Source organism: Anolis sagrei, chromosome 5 (genome assembly GCF_037176765.1).
Source record: "Anolis sagrei isolate rAnoSag1 chromosome 5, rAnoSag1.mat, whole genome shotgun sequence".
NCBI classification, from domain to species: Eukaryota; Metazoa; Chordata; class Lepidosauria; order Squamata; family Dactyloidae; genus Anolis; species Anolis sagrei.
In genome coordinates this window covers 28,524,687-28,546,690 of record NC_090025.1, presented here as the reverse complement: position 1 = coordinate 28,546,690, position 22,004 = coordinate 28,524,687, and the positions used below count along the sequence as shown (strand labels likewise).

General features: G+C 39.6%; 1 protein-coding gene across 4 annotated transcripts in view; it reads left to right on the top strand.

The window, feature by feature from the left end:
- Positions 1–22,004, top strand: part of CXXC4 (CXXC finger protein 4) — a 79,743-nt gene that overhangs the window by 43,066 nt on the left and 14,673 nt on the right. For 3 of the 4 annotated variants that reach the window (XM_067468628.1, XM_060779143.2, XM_060779144.2), the window contains exon 3: positions 21,193–21,321. The exons of the other annotated variant lie outside the window; for it this stretch is intronic. In XM_067468628.1, the coding sequence (XP_067324729.1) occupies positions 21,193–21,321 (129 nt within the window). The remainder of the gene's footprint in view (positions 1–21,192; positions 21,322–22,004) is intronic. 4 annotated transcript variants of the gene reach the window in all.

Genomic DNA, 22,004 nt, shown 5'->3' with positions numbered 1-22,004 from the left:
GTCCACAACCAACCATGGTAAGGGGATGAAGCTGAGCACTGTCCCACAGTTTCCACCACTGTCCCCTGGCTTCTGGACCTCCATGTGATGTGGTCCTTAGGTTATAGGGTCTCTGGGTTCATAGTCCTGTTAACTGCCATTTATATCTTTGACCTGCTCCTGGTCCATTATTCTTTTTTCCCATTTAGGGCTCTATCCTGTAATTATGTATATCAGAGATGATAAGTATATAGACTGAGTATCCTTATTTGGAAAACTTGGGACAAAAAGTGTTTTGTATTTTGGAATACCTGCATTGGGATACACATATATAATGAGATATCTTTGAGATGAGACCCAATTCTAAACATGAAATACATTTCTGTTTCATATACGCATAGCCTGATAGAAAATTTTGCACAGTAGTTTAAATATTTTTGTGCTAAAAACCAAAGCATATGTACACTGAACCATGGGAAAGCAAAGGTGTCACTATCTCAGCCACCTCTGTGGACAGTTTCAGATTTTGGAGTTCCAGATATGGCATGCTCAACCCTGTGCTGATTTGTGGGTTTGACGATGTCACAAATAGACAATCAAATTAGGCACCTAACGTTCTGAAGGAAAATGAGATCTTCATTTACAGTCTGAGCAATACTTCCTGAATTATTCACATTAATGATTCTAGCTCATTAGGGATTGCAGAATGAATGGAATGACATCATGATTTGATTTGGCTACATATGGCCATTAGTTCAAGAAAACATATTCACTGAGTGTGAAGACAGTGCTTCCTGAATAGGGAAAGTGTTTTATCTTTTTTAAAGCATTTACTGAAAATGCAAGCAATGATGGAAAGAGTACTCTTGGAAATGTTGCTGAAAACATTTGCACAGCTCTGTTTGCTTGGAAGAAAGTTTTACTTGTTTAGGGCCACGTTGGAATAATTATACTACAACCACCACACTTACTTTAGGAACAAAGTACAATTCTGGCTGATATACTAACAGTTAAACTTATTATTGTTTTTATGCAGAAATAAAAGTTTTGCTTTATTCTTTGAGTGAATTAGAAGTGGCTGAAATTGAGATAAGTTTCCATCTCTGGTTTCTGCAAATAAAATATAGAAGAAATGTAACAGAGGAAGAAAGATTTCTGGGGAAAAGGAGATTTGTGTCCTTGGAAGCACACAGAATTCACTTTGAGAAAAAAAATCAATAATAAATCTCAAGGAAGGGAGATAGTAGCAGGGCTTTTACTGTTAAGATACATTAACAACAGTAAGAATATTTTCAGGTTTCTGCCCTTGTAAAATGTATATAATGGCCATCATTGCAGTCTATTGAAAAACACATAATATGCTAATTATTTTGTATGGGTTCCTCTAGGACATAGGTTAGTTGCCTATTATATTTCATATTTTAACAATGCACGTTATCCATGACCATGCTAGCTGGGATGGGTGGGAGTCATGTCCCAATAATATCTAGAGGGATACATATTCCCCATTCCTAGTGAGCTTGCCTGGTAATTTTAGTGGAGATTTCCCCAGAAATCTTTCTTCCTCTGTTACATTTCTTCTATATTTTATTTTTATTTAATTTCCATATGATCAGGAAAAAATGCAACAAGATTTAACATTACAGTTCAATACAGGGTCCAAACACCAGACTTTGATTCAAAACGTTAGGTATGACAACCTATGTGAATATCAAGTTGGTTCCTAATCATGTCTTGTGATTGTTGTTTTATTAATGCCTAGTCCAGTGGTTTCCAACCTGTGGTCCGTGGACCGCCAGAGGTCCACAAGAATGAAAATATGGTCCGCAACCCCACCCTTACTTCACAGTTGCTTCTTCTGTTTTTATTGTGGGTATTTTTCCTGCTCCTCAAAAAGAAACTAAAGAAACCTCATAGTTCCAATGTTGTTTATAATTTATCCCAATTGTTCCTCAATTTCTAACAAAAAGTGTGAAAGTTTAAAGAGTTAGTTCAAGTTTGAAATTATATTCTGAATATGTCAAAACACAATACTTCAATGCCAAACCAAAGTATTCACATTACATCTTATGCTCCTAAACTAACAAAGTGATTTTTATTCTGTAAAGGCTGCCAATACTGGATATTTCATGTTCCAGAATTTTACATTTCACTCCTTAAAATGGGGGAAAAACAGGTTTTGCAATTTTATATGGACATTTATATTCGATTGCCCTGCAATGAGTGAGATAATTCTGTTTTGTTCTATTTCCATTTTGTACCGGTTCCTTAGTCAGCCAGATCTTGGAATTTGCAATTCAGATAGTGGTGAAAATAATTAGTTGCTGTGAGTTTTCTGGACTGTATGACCATGTCCCAGAAGCATTCTCTCCTGACGTTGTGCCCACATCTGTGGCAGGCATCCTTAGAGGTTGTGAGGTCTGTTGAAAACTAGGCAAGTGAGATTTATATATCTGTGGAATGTCCAAGGTGGGAGAAAACTCTTGTTTGCTTGAAGCAAGTGTGAATGCTGCAATTAATCACCTTAATTAGCCACTGGAAAGCCTTGCAGCTTCCTGCCCGGGGGAATCCTTTGTTGGGAGGTGTTATCTGGCCCTGATTGTTTCATGTCTGGAATTCCCGTTGTGTTTTTTTTAGTGTACCTCTTTATTTACTGTCCTGGTTTTAGAGTCTTTTAATACTGGTTGCCTGGCTTTGTTTATTTTCATAGTTTTCTCCTTTCTGTTGAAATTTTTCCCATGCTTGTGGATTCCAGTTGTTAGAGTGGTCCAGTATTTCTGTGTTCTCTAATATGCTGTGCCCAAGTTGTTTCATCAGGTGCTCTGCTACGGCTGACTTCTCAGGTTGAATTAGTCTGCAGGGCCTTTCATGTTCCTTGGTTTGTGTTTGGGCAATGCTGCGTTTGGTCGTCCCTATGTAAACTTGTCCACAGCTGCATGGTATACGGTAAACTCCTGAAAAGGTGAAAGGATCCCTCTTGCCCTTTGCTGAATGAGATTTGTTGGATTTTCTTAGTGGGTCTGTAGATTGTAGGTTGTGTTTCCTCATCAGCTTCCCTATGCAGTCAGTATGGCAATAACACTTTTCCTCTGGGTGGATCTTTGTCTTTACTCTCATGGCAAGATAAAGAGGTATCTTGGTCTCGCAGCTCTTCTGATGTCTGTGGTGGAGTATCCATTGGCCCAGTTTAGGTGGTTCAGTTAACCTTGGAGGAAGTGGCATTCGCAGATTCTTTTTTCACAGTCTGCCAAGGCTTTATTTGTGCTTCTTTTTTGACATGGGTGATGGTTGGAGTTTTTATGTAGGTATCTATCTTTGTGTGTAGGTTTTCTGTAAACTGTGTGGCCCAATTGTTGATTGGGGTTGTGGATGAATTGTGAAAATAGATGTTCCTGTGAATAAGAATGAGTATAAGGTTTCATTGATGCAAATGCCCTCCCTTGCTGTTGCCATTTAAGAGATAATCAAAGTTCAACTCAAAGTTTATATGTATAAACTTTGAGATGAACTTCGATTATCTCTTCTTGTTCATCCATCTCCATATGCTTCAGGTGTTTCTGTCTGTATTTGGTCTACCTGGCATTTTTGTTTGACCAAACATCATGGAGGATAAAGCTACCAATTATGGGTTAATTTCAGTGCCTATTTTTTTTTTTTTGCTTTATTAGGGCAATGATCAGTATGGCTCTAATACTATTTGCTAGGGAATGTGAACAGCAGTGTTGCACCCATGACCTGTTTCATGGACTTTGCATCTGATTGGACTCAATCTGAAGAGAATGCTGGAATATATATCTATTGTTCATTGTGGTCCAGCCTGACTTTTTGATATTCTTGAGTTTGCTAGTCATTTTCTTTTTCTTAGGTACACCTTTGTGTACTTAAGAAGGCAGTGAACTTTGTGATTGACATAGGGAGTAGCTAATCAGCACTGTGCAAATCCAGGTTCTGACAGAAAGCTGAAGAAGAAATTCCCCTGGGGGTGACACAGGTGAGAAGCCTACGTATGTGTCAAAAGGCAGCAAGCAAGCTTCCACAGCAGGAACACTGCTAAAAGTATATTCACCTGTCTTTACTCTTACAGTGATACAGAGTGTAAAGCCCACTTGCCACAGGAGTTCTTCTAATGTTAACAGGTGCATTTCAATCCCTAGATCTAGCTGTATTCAGTATTCAGGCTGCATCCAAATGAATTGGTAGTATGTTAGTCATGCAGTTGGCCTGGCCCATTATTTCTGAGCATGATTACCTACAAATTAGTATTGCTGCATATTTTGCAGCTCTTCAGCAAATAAATAAATCTAAGGTAGTGGTTTTCAACCTGTGGGTCCCCAGATGTTTTGGCCTTCAACTCCCAGAAATCCTAACAGCTGGTAAACTGGCTGGGATTTCTGAGAGTTGTAAGCCAAAAACACCTGGGGACCCACAGGTTGGGAACCACTGACCCAATGCATGGTAATGAGTTTTGGGCCACTGATCTTTGTAGCTTTTGGAGAAGACAAATTCATATTTTCATTCATACATAGTATTTATTAAAGGTTTGTAAACCAAACCTTATGAGGTACAGCTGAGGGAGCTGGGTATGGAGAAAAAAAGGCTGAGAGGGGACATGATAGTCATGTTAAAATATTTGAAAATATGTCACATTGAAGGGGGGCAAGTTTGGTTTCTGCTATCCTGGAGACAAGGTCATAGAGCAATGGATTCAAATTGCAGGGAAAACATTGCACCTAAACATTAGGAAGAACATCCTGATTGTAAGAGCTGTTTGACAGTAGAAAGTGCTGCCTCAGAGCATGTTAAGGTTCTCTGGAGTTTTGAGCAAAAGCTGGATGACCATCTGTTGGGAATACTTTGCGTGTTCCTGTATATCAGGGGGTTGGACTGGATGGCCCTTGTGGTCTGTACCCACTATGATTCTATGTTTCTATGATTCTATTGTAGTATTGCCCATATTCAAATAAAGGATGTTTTATCATCAGATGTATCAGGGCTTGTAAAAGTCATTTTTACAGACTACGACCCTAAGAAACCACCCATCACCATAGCCATTGGCCATTCAGCTTGTGCATGGAATTGAGTGACCAGTTCTCTTTGGCCAATCTGACTACCTTGGCTTGGCTGGATGGCCATAACAGTAAGGGCTCAGCCATCATGTTTTTCATCTGTTACGGGATCACGTTGCAGCCTATCCCGGCTCCTCCTCCTTTATCTGGCACCACGCAGTGCAGAGAGGCTGTCATATAGGGTTTCCCTGTGAGCCCTACCTGATGGGCCAATCAGAATAGAAGAATGCAGTGATATGTCTTACGCAAGTTGTGTCTAAGGAAAGGGTCCCAGGAAGGATGCTTCCTTAACCCCATTCTTCAAACCCAGACTCCCTTGAAAAGAAGATAGGAGAGAATCCCAGGAAGGATGCTTCCTTAAGCCCTTGCCATAAATCCAGGTCTCCTTGATAAACAGAAGGGAAAGGATCACAGAGAGGGTGTTATCTTGTCCTGCTGCTGCTCCTGGAGAAGTTTCAGGGCACAGCCAGCTGGGGGATGCCTTTCAGCAAATCTTTCAAAGGAAATCTGATTTCTAAAAAGAAAAGACATTCCTAAAAATCAGAGCATGGGCCAAATGTTATGAAACGTGGCCTCAATAGAAGAGTGGCTGAAAAAACTGGCTGCCTTCATTTACAAGTGGGGTGTGGGAGGGAGGCAGCCAGTAGAAGGAAAAGCAGGAGGGGGGGGGGGAAGGCACGACTTCAGGGCCTGCAAATCAAGAGAAAAGAGAGGGCTTTTTAAAGGAAGCACAGGGTAGGATGGCTCCAGGTCGATCGCTCTTCCTTCACTAGGAAATGTGGAAGCCTCCTTACAATATCTTGGAAAGCTACGTGCTGCAGGGAGAGAATTCTGTGCATGTGCGCCTGCAACACCTGTCTCCTCTAGAGTAGAAACAGTTTTAACTAAGGATTAAACCTTAAGCAAAAAGGAGATTGAAGCACGGGGGGGGGGGGGGGCACCACTCCATGGTCAGCAAATCAAGAGAAAGAGAGGGTTTTTTAAAGGAAGCCCACTGTACTCCAGTTCAATCACTCTTCCTTCTCTGGGAAATGGGTGAATCTCCTTAAAATGCCTTGGAAAGCTGTTTGCTGCAGGGAGAGAGCACCTCGTGCACCTGCAGCACCTGTTCCCTCTAGAGTAAACATAGCTTTAATGAAGCATTAAACCTGGTCTCATCTCCAGACAGAAGGGGGAAAAATGCAGAAAGAGTGGCATCTTAACTCTGATGCTTTTAATCTAGGTCTTAATAAAGTATATAAGGACAAATGATGCCTAAAATGATGGGAAGGGGAGCCTGGGAAGTCCTCTCCATAATGGGCTGGACAGAAAATGAACCTTTCGGCTTCCCAGATCAAAAATAGATTTCTGTCCTCCCAAATTTGGGAGGCTCCTGAAAAATGGATCAGAACCCCACCAAAATCCAGGACACCGAAACAGATAGCAGTTTACCCAGATTGCACAAGCCTATTAAACACACAACAAGATACACATATTTGGGCTCCAGTTTGATCACCAACTCTCATCTCCAGTTTGTAGTAGGAAGATCTGAGCTGCTTTGTTACTATATTTAGTTCCACATTGGAATTAGGGTTTTCCACAATAAAATAAACAAAGGCTGAGAATTATTTTACAAAAATAAAATTGTAAATGTGGGGTGGGAGTGGGGGTAGGGTGGTAATCTTATGAACTCCTTGATAGAGGCTGGTTTGTCCATACACCAGTTGGAATGCTTGTGCATCACAGAACAGAATCAAAATATACAGATTTAGCAGAATTATATGCTTTTTTTCAGAATACTGCAGCAGTGCAGAACATAGTAGGCACTCCTGATTTTCATAGTGTCACAGAATATTGGGTAGAACATTAATTACTTCATTGTTGTGTACTTAACTTTTTAAAACATTTACCTAGCAACACTTGATTCATAGTTCTTCTCATGAGCCCTTCTCATGAGCTGGCATTCCTTTTGTTCAGTGGTTCCCAACCTTTTTTTGACCAGGGACCACTATGACCAGAGACTACTTTGACCAGGGACCACTCTCTATCTAACATTAGTACCAAAAGGAGTGAGGCTGGTCAGCTCTGTGGAAAGGAGCAAAAATAAAATATAATAAAATAAAGAGGAAGGAGGTTCGCAGACCGGATTTTTGCTTTCACAGCCCACTGCTGGGCCCCAGCCCACAGGTTGAGAACCACTGCTTTAGTTGAACAAAATGGCAGTATACCTGTCTTATATAGAGTATTATTTTGTGTAGTAATTTATATATTTCCCCTCATATGACATGTCTAAAGCAAACTTTAGCCTAGCTTGGAAATGCAAACATTGGCTCAGAGAAAGAGTATATCCTTTTTAAAAATGCTTTTTAGAAGTAACTTGCAATGTAACTAAATTATAAAGCTTTCCAAAGTAATTCATCTTTGTTAACAGTGCAAGAAGCCCTTCAGTTGCTATTTACTCATTATGTTACTACTTTATTTTTCATTACCATTGATAGGAGGTGGAACAGCATTGGCAAGCAAGTAGAATAATACTAAAAAAAATCCTCTGGATTTTTGGAATATAACTTTATCACATCCAGAGTCATTTGAAATTTTTTGTGGGGTTGGGGCAGACTTGGGATGGGGGCTGTGTGTACTTTGCACCTGCCTGTTCTATAGGGGCAGTGTGGTGTAGTGGTTTGAAATTTAAAATAGGACTCGAGAAGACTGGGTTCAGACCTCTGTCCTGCTAAGGAAATCAACTTGGTGAGTTTGAGCAAGTCACTCTTTTAACCAATGGCTGTGGCAAACTTCACCTGAATTCTTATTGTAAATTAAGGTGCAATAAGTTGGATCTAACTTAAAGGCATAAGTTCACAACTCTGAAAACAGATGTATAATAGTTTCCAGCTTTGGGTGTTTAAACAGCAGTTTTCAAAGTTTTAACTAAGGGAAGTATTTTTTTGATTTTGGATGTGTCCCCTTTTTCTTTCATTTCTCCTTAATAGGAAAATGAAAGGTTCTCTTTTGTCCCCCCCCATTGTGGTCAAATACACTAATGACAATGCAATTCAAACCCCTGCATGCAGGCTTCTCAAGTATTGTACCATGAAGAAAATGTTTTACTCAGCATGGTAAATGCTGTCCTGTTTGATCTCCAGAACTGTGCTGGATAGTTGCCACAAATCTCATCCAATTTCAGTCATCTGTTACGCTCATCTGTGCTGATAAGTCTGCAAGATAACCTTGAATCTATCGTGCAGTTGCCGGGTGTCGCTCACAGGGACAATGCAGTGGAATTGGTGAGAGAATCATAATTCAGCATTGTAGATGGGGCTGAGCTAAAGAACAAAATTGCCCACATCCATTTACATCATTTCAAAAAGTTGTTTGGAAGGAAATCCTAGGCATCTAATGCTATGGCTTTCATTCTGGTCAAATCCCTTTTGAAAAGTGGAAGTTTTGTTGTTTTCAAATCTTTTCCAAAATCCAGTGATAGATTCACCTTAGGGTCTCTGCATGTTAGAAATGACTTGAGCACATGCAGTAATAATAGCAATAGAGAGATGGGGATGCAAAATTGTACCATTTTTTCTATTGATTTCTAAAAACAAAGTTGAATGGCCGCAAACTGAAGGGTAGATATTTTGTAGAGACAAATAAGATGCTCCCTGTAATGCAGCTGTATGTGGATCAAGATCTGGTCTCATGTTGATGGGCAATATTGATTAGGTGGCACCACGTCTCATCTGAGCTTGGAATCCAAGCTGTATGTTATATGTCAGAGAATGAAACTGGAAAAATACTTGCCTAAGAGAATCCTATGAAAATCATGGGGTTGCCATAAGTCAACAAGCAACTTGAAGACGCATGCAGTGACACAAAGTCACAATTCCTCTATCAATGGGAAATGAGTTTCCTGTCTGTCAAGATTTCCTGCCATGTAAAGCTGTTTGTGGCAAGATTCATAATTATTTGGGACTATTTTCTGTGGAAAATCAGACCAAATTATAAGATGGGGGTGGGGCTGCATAGAAAGTATGTTCTTATCTTCAGGGGAACTCGTTCCTGCATAAAAAGTTGTACTTTTTGCATAGGAAAATTGCTTCTGTGCAGAAACAAAGTTGGATGACTTTTGCATAGAGTACATTTTAGGGTTTTAAAATTGCAAAGTTTTTGAGGACTTTTTCCCAACAGAGAGAAAATGGATTAAATTTTTATCATTGCTGATGCAGATTAATTTTACATCTTTAAAAGATGCATGGTATATCAATACTGTGATGCCATGCAATCAGTTAATGTAAAGTGTCAAGAGACCAGTATTATTTAGTTCCAATGCAGATTTGCCCAGTGGGTTTGTGAAATATAACCTCAAAGGACATTGCAATGTCAGAGAGGAAACCTCTTTAAAAATGAAAAGCAGTGGAGTGCCACTCTGGTTTAAAGCATAAATGAATAGTGTCCAATGTGTGTACTTTGCTGTTTCCTCACCAAAATAACTCACATTTTGCACCCCAAAGACCTGACTGATTTGTAGAAATTATGCAGATCAGATTAAACATTTTGTGGTGTAATGTAAAATATACCATGTGTAGTTCACGTTTGATCAGCCCACATACTGCCTTGCTAGAGAAAGAAAATATGACACTCAGGTGAACAGTAAAGAACAAGTAATTTACTCTTCTTAGTTCAGAACAGCCTATGTACAATGTGATCAATTGCATCAACTCACATTATGTCCTTGTATGAAAGATTCAAAATGGTCTTTCTCTGTCAGTGTGGATAAACTCCTTCAGCAGCTCATGAAGCAAGAGTAGACTCCAAACTCTCTCTCTCTCTCTTCTCTCTTCTCCTCTTTAAGTCCCTGCGTAGCTCAAGCCTGAACAAAATACAACAGTAGCCAAAAGTCCCAGGCTCAGCCATCTCCCTGGGCATTGCCCGACCAATCAGCTTCATGGATCTTATTTTATAGTTCACACACACACACACACACACACACTGATTCTTTGCATGCTTTTCCAGAGCAATTGCCTGGAATATGCATTAAACATTTTTCTGTTTTCACAAGCCAAGGATTCTTAAACACTGTAGCTAGAAGTAAGCATTTCTTTGCATGTATTTTCCTTAAAACTGCACATAACCAAAGTTTTTTTGTGTGTTTGTGTTGAATATCCTGCATTCAAGTTTATAATTGCGAGGGCAATGCCCCATAGATGAGCACCACCGTTTTGCTGTGATGGTCTCTTATTTCCCCAGCTGCAGACACCTCCTTACCCTCCCTCACCACATGAGATCAACAGATTGACCATCTGTTCAACAGTGGGAAAGAGGAGAAGACGGGTGCTAAAAGCACAATGGTGAATGCATAGCTTTCTGCTCTCCTTGCATTTTTGTAGATTGAAGATTCCCTTGCCTTTGGATGTGTGGCTGCATAATCCCCCCGTTAATCTTTTTTCCATATCAGACTAGAAGTGTCTCTTCACAGCCACTAATGCAAATCCAAATTACAACCCCAACATTTAGACATTATTTGAAAAAATATAAACAGGCTGTTATCTTAACTGCTCAGTAACTGCACATCCAGGACCAATCCAAGGCATTTTGCTCCCTGAGATAGAGCAGCAAACGGTTCCCTCTACTCACCCATATCAAGGAAAACATTTGAAAGCCAGCCAAGTTATTCTGGCTCATGGAGTACAAAATAATGTAAGTAACTTTCTTATCCCTGTCAGTAAAAATGCAACAACACCAATTAAAAAACAACTCAGTCCCTTTGTGACACCCAAAATGTCTTGTTTAATGCAGTTGCCTCCCTTTGCCTAATCACAAGGGTGGGCTATATTAAAGTAAGAATTTTACTAGTTACAGTGTGCTATGAAAGACTAGCCTTGCATCCTAAGTACTTCCCTTAGAATGTGTTTGTCCATGGCAGGAGTGAGCAATTGTGGTAGGTCAGGGGGCCGCATTAGACTCTAAGGAGATCTTGGAGGACACATCCCCACTGCACCTGATCATTGCTTCCAGATGTCCCCAAACGCCATCTAGAGGCAAAGGGGCATTGTCAGCATGATTTGGGACCTATGAGAGGACACTTTGAGTCATTTTGAAGCAAACACTTGAGGGGGGGGGGGGGGTAATGTAAAACTTTGGTTTGACTTCTGTGGTGGAAATGTCATCCATACCATTAAGAGACCATGAGAGGGCATTCTGGAGCAAAATGTTTTTTAGGCACTCGACGGTCGTAAAGAGCTGTATGCAGTCTGTGGGCCCACCCCAAATTAGTCTATAGAATATCATGCTCCTGTGCTTTTAATATCACTGGTTAATAAAGCAACTTTTACTTAGTAGCCCAAAATATATAGAATATACAGATAAACTAATGTAAGAATAAATAGTCTCTCAAAGTGAAGGAAGTTTATGGTCAAGAGTTTCACTGAATTTATGCTTTGTTCGTTGGTTTTTCATGTGTGCAACTTATAGATTAATCTGTGAGTAGAATGGTGGAGTAAATAGTCCTGTGGTTCAATCAAGCACAGCTTTTCTTATGTTCTTGTATCTTTTGAGCAGCTATATTGCAGCCTGGAGGCCCTTATCAACAGGACAGTATTGAAGAATGTACTTGTCATGTTTTTCTATTGCAGACAGAAGTTTTCTCACATCACAACCCCCATTTTCACAGGGGGATGCATTCTTGGACTTACCATGGAAATATGCAATGACAGACAATAATGAACTCTAGTGAGACGAATTGTATGGAAGCATACCATAGAATTGCACTGGAGAACGTAGAAAATGCACAACGACAACACCTCTAGCATTTTATTGTCATCTTCCATTGAATGTGAAGAGATGGCACCCCTTAGAGTTGAAGCGACACTTCATGTAATCCCGTGGTCAGTTTGGTTTGTATGCTAGTAAGGCATGCCATAGGAAAGTGGGAAACAGTGTTGTCTCATCAGGGGTGCTCAGCCAGACCCACGAAACACAAGTTTAACTCTTGTAATTCTTGCTGATATCTGCAGTAGTATTTCAGGGTCAGTGATTTATGGACTGAAGCCTTATGTTTAATTATTCTATTTGTGTGTATTATTTAGAGGAGCTTTGCATGTATCAAAACCTCTACACTGAGAATGTACGTGGGCAGTGTATTTTTTAAAAAGGAAGCATGGACACCATACTTAGATCATATGGCTATTCACTATATAAAAATGAACCACAATGCCCTGGATAATTATAAATTTTAACTCATATTCACTCAATGAAATGTGGATATAAATGGCAGTTGAAGACTTTAGTATCAGGTGGAGAGTGAATCTGCTTCAAGTTGTAGACCAGACTTTAAAGGAGCTACTCAAGGTATTGCACATCTATTCCCCAAATACTTTCAGTAGCTTACGTAGTTGACACTAAAACCTAGAGCAAATCACTGCCTTATTGATATTGGTGGAGTCCCCGGTGGTGCAATGGGTTAAACAGTTGTGCCAGCAGGACTGAAGACTGACAGGTCAGAGGTTTGAATCTGGGGAGAGTTTGGATGAGCTCCCTCTGTCAGCTCCAGCTCCTCATGTAGGGACACGAGAGAAGCCTCTCACAAGTATGGTTAAACATCAGAACATCCGGGCATCTCCTGCAGTTGGCCAATTGTCTCACACCAGAAGCGACTTGCAGTTTCTGAAGTTGCTCCTGACACAGAAAAAAATTATATTGGTGCATCATTGGAGTATGTGTGTAATTGCTACATCTCATGATATGCACACATTTTAATAGTTTTCTGTGCTGGAATGGAGAATAGATTTCTGATTGCATAGATTCTCAAGAATTTTGTGTAGCAGTATTTGGCTCCAAACAAGGGGTTTCTGAACAAGCAAGGACTTTATATTTTATCCCATGTAGATTTATGGAAATGATCCCTCATAGTACAATGTAGTGTAAATTTTATAGGAAAACAATAATAATCTCACCACAATGTATTTTTTCCCTTTTGGGTACATAGCTGCCACCCCCCCCCCATGCCATCATAAGCCCTTTGAAATGTAGAACTTCTTGCCCTCGTGCTATGGATAATTATTTCTAAAAAGGCAATTAGCAGTTGCCACAGGCTTAGACAGCAACTCTGCTTTTTTTAGCTGCTTCCAGTGCAGAATAGGCACTTTTAAAAAAACGACGTTCTTACAGCAAAATGATGGCATAGTTTTAAGGAAACTCAAGGAAGAAGAAGAAGAATCATGATGGCAGATCATTTGCATTATATATGAGACAGGGCAGGGTGTATATGTGTTTTAGTTACAGAACAGCCTTCAACCTTAAGCATAACTACATATGGTGGAGAAAAGAGCTTGGCTTTGATAACAGATGGAGGGAAGCAACTACATAGTTCTGTACAAGAATCATGTCACATTTGGTAAATCCAAAAAAGTGCTGTCAACTTCCAAAGAGCTGTGAGTAATAGATTAATCCAGGACACATCCAGAGTCTCCTTGTTTAGATATTGGCCTTCATAAGCAAGAGTGTTTTGGTTTTTAAGAAGCAGTATTTGTCCTAGTAAATAATGCATTTCACTAACAGATCGGTAACACAAAGTTACTGATCTCAAACTGGCCTGTATTCAATAACACTATGCAATTTCCTAATTGTTGTTAATTGCTGTGAAGTCAACTTTGGCTTTGGGTGACCCCATGAATCAGAGACCTATCATCAACAGCCATGCTCTGGTCTTGCAGATTCAGCGCCATGTCTCCCATGATTGAATTTATTTAGAATTCAGTCTTCCTCTTTACCTACTGCCTTCTAGCTTAGTTATCTTCTCTCATGAGTCATGTCTTCTCATAATATGACAAAAATACAACAGTCTCAATGTAATCATCTTAGCTTCTGGGCAGAGTTCAGACTTGACTTGCTATAGGACTCATTTGTTTGTTTTTTTAGCAATACACAGTAAATTCCTTCCTTAGCAGCCAGCCAGATTGGGAAAAGAGGTCCATTCAGTTTCAAATTTGGGCAAGGAAAGATAACAACAACAACAACAACAACAACAACAACAACAACAACACTATTTTTATACCTCGCCTCCTTCTCCCCAAAGGAACTTGGGGCGGCTTACATAGGGACAAGCCTAGAAAAACATAGGTTAAGACATGACACAATAAAATAAAATAAAAAATAAACAAAAATAAAATAAACACATCACAATAACACAACACAATATCATAAAAACAATCCCTAGCCTGAACAGTAATAAATACTGAGCTTGGAATTTGTGCAATAGTTTAACGACAAGGCTAAAGGAGACTTACAAAATCCGATAAAAGTTAGAACTGGAAGTGTAATATAATTTGGCATTAGAATGCCAGGTCTATAGGGCAGGGGGCAGTGCTAAAGTGCAGACGCTGTTGATAAATTACAGTTAGGGGATAGTTATCTGGTGAACTGTTTAGTTGTAGGCACAGTAATGTTTTCACCCCATCCCTACCAGCAAGTGAGCCTGTGACAATGTTGGCAGGAAAGACTGGAAACATTGGCCTCCTTGTATCCTGATCAGAAGCTATATGAACATTGTCCTCCTTGTATCCCCATCAAAAACTCTTCACCAAATCAAGCAGCTGGTTTACCTACTGTACATCTTGCTTCACCATTCAACAATTGATTCAATGGATATACTCCAATTAAGATTGTTTGACAGGCTCTCAGCCACTGTTCCCGCTACAATTTGAAATGGTTAAACCAATCTAATTCCCAAAGTGCAGTGTTGGGGATCATGCAAGAATCCTAGCAACCCAACCATAATAGAAAATGGTGACTGGTGTTGGGAGCTGCAATCCAACAACATTTGGAGTGGTGCATAGGTAAAGGTAAAGGTTTCCCCTTGGCATTAAGTCTAGTCGTGTCCACCTCTGGTGGGAGGTGCTCATCTCAGTTTCTAAGCCAAAGAGCTGGCATTGTCCATAGACACCTCCAAGGTCATGTAGCAGCATGACTGCATGAAACACCGTTACCTTCCTGCCAGTAGACCTATTGATCTACTCACATTTACATGTTTTTGAACTGCTGGGTTGGCAGAAGCTGGGGCTCACAGTGGGAGGTCACGCCACTTCCCAGATTCAAAACTCCAACTTTTGATCAGCAAGTTCAGCAGCTCAGTGGTTTAATCTGCTGCACCACAGGGCGCATGTTCCTACCTAAAATATTAAGGATTTTAAGCACACGGAAACTGGGATAAAATAATATGTGCTGTGTTGACATTTTTTGTCATTATTGCAGACATTTTCTATTATGCATTCAAAATAATTTAGAGAATTGGGTTAGACTCAAAGCTCCAAGGGCATTCGGTGATCAACCTAGACAAAATTGTTAGAATTAAAACATAAGGGGGTTTTCTTTCTTCCTATGCCGTCCTTTGATTTTTAGCATTTTTAAATATGCCCCTTTCCATTTAAACTGACATAAGAAAGAGAAAATGCAGAGTTGAAGGCTTTCAGGTAAACAGACTAATGTGGTGGTGAAATTTCTAGAATGCCAGTGCCTTTCTAGCATTACCTGTTCCCAGAAGCCAAAGCAGCAGATTTTTTTTTTTTAAAAAAGGAAATCTCCAGGGAACCAGGCCTCTGTTTGTCAGAATTTGCACCTGCCTGAACAGCCACGGCTGACTTAAACAATGCTGATCAATTCCAATTTTATTCCTGGCTCCCCATCCCCCCAGCTTCCAGAGGAATCTGTCTTCCCTGTCACTCAGGATAATGATCCCCCTGCAAGCGGAGCTGAGAATCCAGAAACTCACTGTAATCTCATCAAGACTTTGATTCCCCAGCAGGGACTGCTGAATTTATACAGCCAGGAGGTTGAAGCACTTTAGCTTCCCATGTCGGTGTGCTCAGCCCACCAAAATGGGCCGATTTCCTTCTGGCTTTTAAACACGGTCCATTTGCAGAGGGAAAACCAGGAGTTTTCACTTCGCAGATTGCATTTAAATGACTTTCGCCTATTTCTTCTATCCTCTGCTTTTATGGTTAGTTTTGCCTGTGAATTTAAATTTTCTTTCTTCTTTTCTTCCCTCTTTTCTCTCCTTCTTTATCTCCTTCCTTCCTTCCTTCCCTTAACAATTGATTAATAGATAAAGCCTAGTCTCAAAACCAGAATTCTAAATTACTAAAACAGTATTGCAAATAGTGTGCAAGTCCAGGTGAAATACTGTTTATTCTCTGTATGCATGGTTTCTGCATTCATGGATTAAATCATCTATGGCCTGAATATATATATGTGTGTGTGTGTGTGTATATATGTATATGTACATGTACATGTACATATCCATGTACATGTACATGTATATGTGTGTGTGTATCCAAAAAGTAAACCTTAATTTGGCCATTTTATATAAAGAACACAATTTTACTATGCTATTGTATATACCATGTATACTCGAGTATAAGCCGGCCCAAATGTAAGCTGAGGCACCTAATTTTACCACAAAAAACTGGGAAAACATAGTGATTTGAGTATAAAGTGAGGGTGGAAAATGCAGCAGCTACTGGTAAATTTCAAAATAAGAATAGATAACAATAAAATTACATTAATTGAGGCGTTGGTAGGTTAAATGTTTCTGAATGTTTACATAAAACTATAATTTAAGATACAACTGCCCAACTCTGATTAAACCTTTTTCAGTGTAAGAAGGTGCTTATGTATCCTTCCAATAATAATGAGAATAAAAAAATAAAGAGAATAATAATAGAGTTAAATAATGGAAATGTAATAATAATAGAGTAAAATTATAAATGTAATACATAATAAAGTAAAATAAATGCAATAATAATAATAATAATAATAATAATAATAGAGTAAAATCATAAATTGGGTAAAATAATAAATGTAATAATAATGATAATGATAATGATAATAACAATAAAAGAGTAAAATAATAAATAACCTTGACTCGAGTATAAGCCGAGAGGGACGTTTTCAGGCTAAAAAAAGGCTGAAAAACTAGGCTTATACTCGAGTATATATAGTAATGACACTTCAGCAACCACAGATTTTGGCATTCATGACTAATTCTGGAACCAAACCTCAGCAGATATTAAGTGCCTGCTGTACAGGCAAGTCATAATTTGTGATGTACCTATTTACAGCATTAGAGGTGTAATGTTTCTCTATTAAAGGAAAGTCTCACCAGAATGTTTCTCCCTGGTTCCCAGTGGTTCTCTATGGAAGTGGCTCCCCACATTTACATTGATTGCAATTTATATCCTGAGTTCAGAAATGCAGCCTTAATGTAAACTGAGCCTAGCCTGTACATGAGATGCCTGTGCATTTAGGTGACTATGGGGATTTCACCTTGGAAAGTGAAATGGTCCTTATCCAGCTTTACTTGGGAATGCCCCTTTATTCCAAGGAAATCATGAAGCATCCCCAACCTTTACCCTTTACTATTGCTTCCAACAGCAAACTTGTGAGGGAAAATACTGTGATAGACAATTTGAAATTGAGGAACTCTGGACAAGAAAAAATAAATTCAACCAATAAGTCTATACTTTACAGGTGCCACATGAATCCTGTTTAAAAGAACAGTTGGTTGGCTACAATTATTACTACAACACTAGTGCATATCCTGTGCCACTGTCTGGAGAAGTGCTTCTCAACCTGGGGGTCAGGACCCCTGGGGGGGGGGGTGTCACGAGGGGGTGTCAGAGGGGTCACCAAAGACCATCAGAAAACACCATATTTTCTGTTGCTCATGGGGGTTCTGTGTGGGAAGTTTGGTGGGGTTCGGAATGCTCTTTGATTGTAGGTGAACTATCAATTCCCAACAACTCCCAAATGTCAAGGTCTTTTTACCCCAAACACCACCAGTGTTCATATTGAGGATTTGTGCCAAGTTTGGTCCACATCTATCATTGTTTGAATCTACAGTGCTCTCTGGGTGTAGGTGAACTAAAACTCCAAAACTCAAAGTCAATGCCCACCAAACCCTTCCAGTATGTTCTGTTGGTCATGGAACTTCTGTGCTCCGGGATTGGTTTAATTCTATAATTGGTGGAGTTCAGAATGCTCTTTGATTGTATGTCAACTATAAATCCCAGTAACTACAACTCCCAAATGACAAAATCAATCCCCTACTCAACCCCACCAGTATTCAAATTTGGGAGTATCGGGTATTTGTGTCAAATTTGGTCCAGTGAATGAAAATCCATCCTGCATACAATTCATACCAGTAGCAAAATTACAGTTCTGAAGTAGCAACAAAAATAATGTTATGATTGGGGGTCACCAAAGCATGAGGAACTGTGTTAAGGGGTTTTGGCCTTCTGAAGGTTGAGAACCACTGGTCTGGAGCAACCCTCAATCTCCACATATCATGCATTTACTCTGACTCTGTTTTCTGTCAATGATAGAAGGCAAAAAAGGCAAGTTAACTTTTTAAAACTTGTTTTTCAGTTTGCCAGTTGATGTCTAAGAGGTGCATTGCTCCGAAACATCTGCAGGAGCATTGCATTATTGCACCATGCCAATTGAGGCCCAGAATAGGCTTTTTTAAGGTCCAAAAATATATTAATAGACACAAAACATGGTGAAAATGCGAGAGCTTAGAAGGCATTTGGTCATAAATAATTTTGCTGAGGGGCTGTGGAATGACCATTGGGTCATTGCATGGAACTCATGGACTGCACTTTGACAATTGCAGTTCTGGTACAACATGTATGTAATATGTTCCATCTCTCACATTTCTGCTTTTTTGTTTTCCATTCTACTTATCTGCACAACATCCCACCCAGGGCCCTTCCACACAGCCATATAACCCAGAATATCAAGGAAAATCCTACAATATCTGCTTTGAACTGAATTATTTGAGTCCACACTGCCATATATTCTACTTCAAAGCAGATGGTGTGGGATTGTATTCAGCTGTGTGGAAGGGGCCCAAGAAGACTCCCATGTATAGCCCCTTGTGTGACCCTTCGTTCTCCCTATTCCATTGCTCAGACTGAGTTAAAACACATCCAGTAACAAAGAACAGAAATCCTATTACTGAATCACAGCCCCAGGTGTGACAGGCAAATTGTAAAATTCCAGTTTGATGCTCAAACAATAATCCACTACCAAAATCACACATTACAAGTGATATGTTACTTCCAAAGTGCCCACTATACATGACAGAAGCTTGGAAGAGAAAAGAAGAGACTGGTTCATATTTTATAATGCATGGGATCAAATAGGAAGGTGCTTTTCCAGTGTTGCTCCTTGGTGAAATAAATAGGGAAAACGTGTTCCAAACTGCTTCAAAATCAGGTGTCAAAAAGCACAAACATTGAGTACCACCTTCATTCTTCCAATTAGTATTATGCATATTTAGAGACCAGGTTTGATTGACCTTTCCTTCCTACCATTTGATATGCCATGTCTGATTAAAAATGCTGTGGAAACAGAGGTGAGAGGGAAACTGTCTTCAATCCTTTCATTTCTATGTTGTACGGGGAGGGATTTCTAAAATGTTTTTTTCCCCAATATCTTGCTCAAACAAAAGTGCTATTTACATGTAGGCCCATTTATCCTCCTTTGAATTTCATTTGGGCACCCATAAGTTGCTTAGCGTCATTTGGAACTCCTTCTCCTTTTATACTCAACTTCTTTATAAATTATACATCTGTGTACCTTGTTTACGATCAGCAGCCATCTTACATCCTGCACAGAGCTGCTTGGAAAATCTGGCAGAAATAGGTGCTATTTCTTGGTAGCTTTGAAAAAAAATTACTTTGCTTTAGGACAAGAAGTGCACATGCGACATCTCTGTGCATTAGCATAAAACAGGGATACTTAGAAAAAAATAAAATCCTGTCCTGAAATGTGGAAATATCAAATACAGTCCTGAAGTTCTGGATGTATGTTCAAGTTTTGTATGGAAATTGTATTGTTAAGATGTTTTCTCCCTGTTTTTAATTCCAGTAGTCATTGATAGTATCACATACAGTAGAGTCTAGCTTATCCGACCTTCACTTATCCGACACTCTGTCTTATCCAACACCTCCCCCCCCCCCCCCCCGTTCCTCTAGGATTTTTCCTTCAATTGAAGGAGTGCTCCCCAACTCTCTCTCCATTCCCAATAAATGAAAAAGGCAAGACAAGGAGGGAGGAAAGGAGGAAGAAATGCAGGACTGGAAGCGGAAGCATCCTCCCTCCTTCCCCCTGCAATTTCCACACTCCTCTTCTGCATCCGGGCACTTCCTTCTGGGCCACTCTAGCCCCGAGACATTGCCTTGCCTTAACCCTTTGAACCCCTGTTGTTATTATTCTATGTGTCTAGTGCCACATCGGACAGGTAACAGTAGGAGACTCCGTATTATCTGACATTTTCGTTTATCCGGCGTTCCCCCAGTCCATTAATGTTGGATAAGCAAGACTCTACTGCAGTTGATTCTTATACCATAGGTTTAGAGTGGGTGATGAACATAAGGTTATGACTGTTCTGTTTTATCTTAATGAATAGTAACTGCACATTACTGTAATATGGGTTTTACTACTGTTGATTCAGGGCAGTGGGGAGGTTCCAAAAATTCCTATTTTGTTTTTTGTGTGTCATAATCTTGTGTAATTTCAATTCATGTCAATGGGTTTAAGCAAGTTACCAATAGACTGTGTTCACCTATTTTGTTTATGTTTATTTTTACCCCACCTTTTCTTCCCACAAGGAGACTCAAAGCGGCTTACATTAAAAGCATTTCAATACAATTTAAAATCCCCAAATATACAAACATTTAAACATAATTAAATATCATTAGCATTTTAAATTTTTCAGCTAAAATCCATAAAAACATGGTTGTGCCCATCATCTTTACCCAATGATATTGCTGTTTATCCTGTGACAGTGCCCATATTGTTAATCTATGAATAGTGAAGGCAAAAAAGGACTCCGACTATATCCTTGCTCATACCATTTAATAAACCAAGGTTATATATCCTTTTCCCCTGGTCTTGGAGGCAAATTCACTAAAGTCATGGGCTTTAGGTAGGATGTATGGAAGTATATCTTTTCTGAATTAAGGGGCATTTAAATCAGGCCCTTCAAAGGGGAGGTGGGGTGGAATCTTTGGTAGCCCACCATGTCACAAATCTTTCTTTTTTTTAAAAAAAATCAATGACAATATCAATTGGTATATCTTCAGCAGCTGCTTCTTCTGTTGTTGTGAATTCTTTTCAGCTTGTGCAGCCTGAGGATGTGGGCAGGATTCTTGGAAGTGTGAGGCCGGCGATCTGTGCACTTGATCCTTACTCATCTTGGCTAGTTAAGGAGGAGGACAGAGGAGGACAGGCTGAGTGGATGGAGCAGGTGATTAATGCTTCCCTGAGAGACAGAGCTGTGCCACCTATTTCAAAGTCACAGTGATTAGTCCACACTAGATTCTACTATCCTTGGTAATTATTGTTCATTGCCCAGTATTCTTGGATGAGTTGCTTTGCTGCAATCCTAGAATTCCCTGAATAAGGCATGTCAGACAGATTTCAATCTGGCTTTCATCTCATGAAATGGCCTTGTTCATGCTGTTGGATGATCTGCATTGGGAGCTGGACAGATGGAGAGCTTCTCTATTACTTCTGCATTGCTTCTGCTGGACCTTCTCAGCTGCTTTTTGATACCATCAACCATGATTTCTTCCTGGATTGTTTCGCTAAGTTTGGAGAGACCATATTCCAGTGACAGTAGTCTTTGCTGTCGAAGAGTGTCCAGAAGGAGAACAACTGCCTATTGCTTTGGTGTCTGAAAGGGTTCTATTTTGTCTTATTTAATATTTACATAAACTACTGGGAGAAACTGTACAGACTATCAGAAATATGCAAATGTCACTCAACTCTACATCTCCCCATTTCAGTCCAGGTTATGAATCACTTTTTAGAGGTCAGTGATGGATTGGATGTGGAAGGACAATATTAATTTGATCCTAGCAAGATAGAACAGCTCTTAGTTAAGAAGATATCTACACAGGATGTCTTATCTTGAATGGGTTGCACTCC